The 1,936-nt window shown below is 43.8% G+C and overlaps 1 protein-coding gene across 1 annotated transcript; it reads left to right on the forward strand.

Moving 5' to 3' along the window:
* Positions 1 to 750: 750 nt before the first annotated feature.
* On the forward strand, positions 751 to 1,779 carry LOC121965176 (homeobox protein unc-4 homolog; the record flags this gene model as incomplete). The annotated part of the gene is made up of 1 exon (XM_042515335.1): positions 751 to 1,779. A coding segment is annotated over one exon (1,029 nt), but the record flags the coding sequence as incomplete, so codon positions are not given.
* Between the last annotated feature and the right edge of the window lie 157 nt (positions 1,780 to 1,936).

The raw sequence follows: 1,936 nt of genomic DNA on the forward strand, positions 1-1,936 counted from the left end.
ACTGCTGAAAAAAAATGCACAATAAACCTTCAGCTAACACAGGTTAATTTGGGTTCATAATATACACCTTGTAATATATTTTTTAATTTTTTTTTTTTTATAAATAATTAAAATGACTCACTAGATGGATGTGTGTTGTTTGACCTTTCATGGCTTATGTTAGTCCAATAAATCAATTTAATTCACACCTTTATTTTGAAAAATAATGATGCCTTTGGTGCCGGCTGATATTTTTTTATCTTTATGTTTTTATTAAATTATTTATCAGATATCTTGATGCTGTAATTGTCAAAAATATTGGCAGTATTATTTAAAAAAAAACAAAAAATGTTCATTGTATATCAGCCTCAGATAGTTTGATTGCAGAAGTGTTTTTTTTTCGTCATATACTTTTTTCCATACGATATTTTGTTGAGGAAAACAATGAAGTGAACGCAAAATTTAATTGCAGAGTTTGCATAGTAATAATAAATAATAAAAATGAAATATTACGCCTGACCTTAACCTCCCTTTAAATGTAAAACTTCATTTGTTAAGCTTCAGTCTAACTTTTTGCAGCCTTGTCTGTGCACAGATTTTTTTTCAATCAGGCCTAATTAAAAGCCTGCATATAACAGCAAGAGCAAAGTGTAACCTCACTGTTTGTTTAATTACCATATTGTTAAAAACACTGACAATTTTTGCCCTAATTAATTTCCCCCCTCTTGCAATGACAGATTATTACACATGTTTTCACTTCCTCCTCTGCAGGTATGGTTTCAAAATCGCAGAGCCAAATGGAGGAAAAAGGAGAACACAAAGAAAGGTCCGGGTCGACCTGCTCACAACGCCCACCCCACCACTTGCAGCGGGGAGCCCATGGACCCAGAGGAGATCGCCCGGAGAGAGCTGGACAGGATGGAGAAGAAGAAACGAAAGCAGGAGCGCCGGCTGCTCAAGTCCCAGAACAAGCTCGCTGCTGGGGATTTATTTCACACCCCGGGATCAGACAGCGACAGCGGGGTGTCGCATGTGACCGACTCTGACCACGCAAGCCTGCATTACGACTCTGTGGGGGGGAACCAATCGAGCTGCGACCAAACACCTCATCCTCTCCAGACCCAAAACCAGAACCAAAGACACTTGGACCGGGACGCTGGCGCACCCGAGCTGGACTCGACCGACGCCAGCCACCGGTCCAGCCTGTGCGCCAACAACAACAGCGCGTCCAGCGTGCAGAAACTCAACCCTTTTAGCGTCGAAAGCCTCCTTTCGGACTCCAGACCGAGACGCAACCCCGCGGCCTTACCCTCCTCACGGCCTTTGATAGGAAAAGGACACTTTCTGCTCTATCCCATCACACAGCCGCTTGGATTCATTGTTCCTCAAACTGCTCTGAAGACAACAACAGCAACAACAACTGTGGCGAACTGTGACAGCGACGCACCGGCGGACAGAAACCAGTCCAGTGTCCGCTGCGGCAGCTCGGGGGGATGTAGGAGCAGCTCGCCGGAGTGTGCAGACGCCACGCAAAAGGGACAGGTGGGATCCGAGGACAAGACACGTTCACCGCACACCAGCCCGTCCAGGGTCGCCTTTGGCAAAAGTACTCACACCTCTGTTATTTGCAGCGATTCCACTTTCGCCCACGAACACAGTCCACAACTCATTAAGCCTGTCGATGCAGACAGAAAAGAGCATTTAGAGATCAAGGACCACCCTGACAAGTCCGAGTGTGTCCTCAGTGACAGTTCGCCAGAAACAAAGACAGACTCTAAAGAAGATGTCGACATGGAATAAATCATTGGGGGTAAAATAATAATAATAATAATAATCATAACAACAATAACATCATACTGATATAGCCTCTAAACCAGTGGTTCCTAGCTGGTCCAGCATTTCTCCTATAAGGTGCACACATAATAAATCACCATAATTCTGCATCACAAAAAAAAAA

The sequence above is a fragment of the Plectropomus leopardus genome, unplaced genomic scaffold (assembly GCF_008729295.1).
Source record: "Plectropomus leopardus isolate mb unplaced genomic scaffold, YSFRI_Pleo_2.0 unplaced_scaffold18908, whole genome shotgun sequence".
Lineage (NCBI taxonomy): Eukaryota > Metazoa > Chordata > Actinopteri > Perciformes > Serranidae > Plectropomus > Plectropomus leopardus.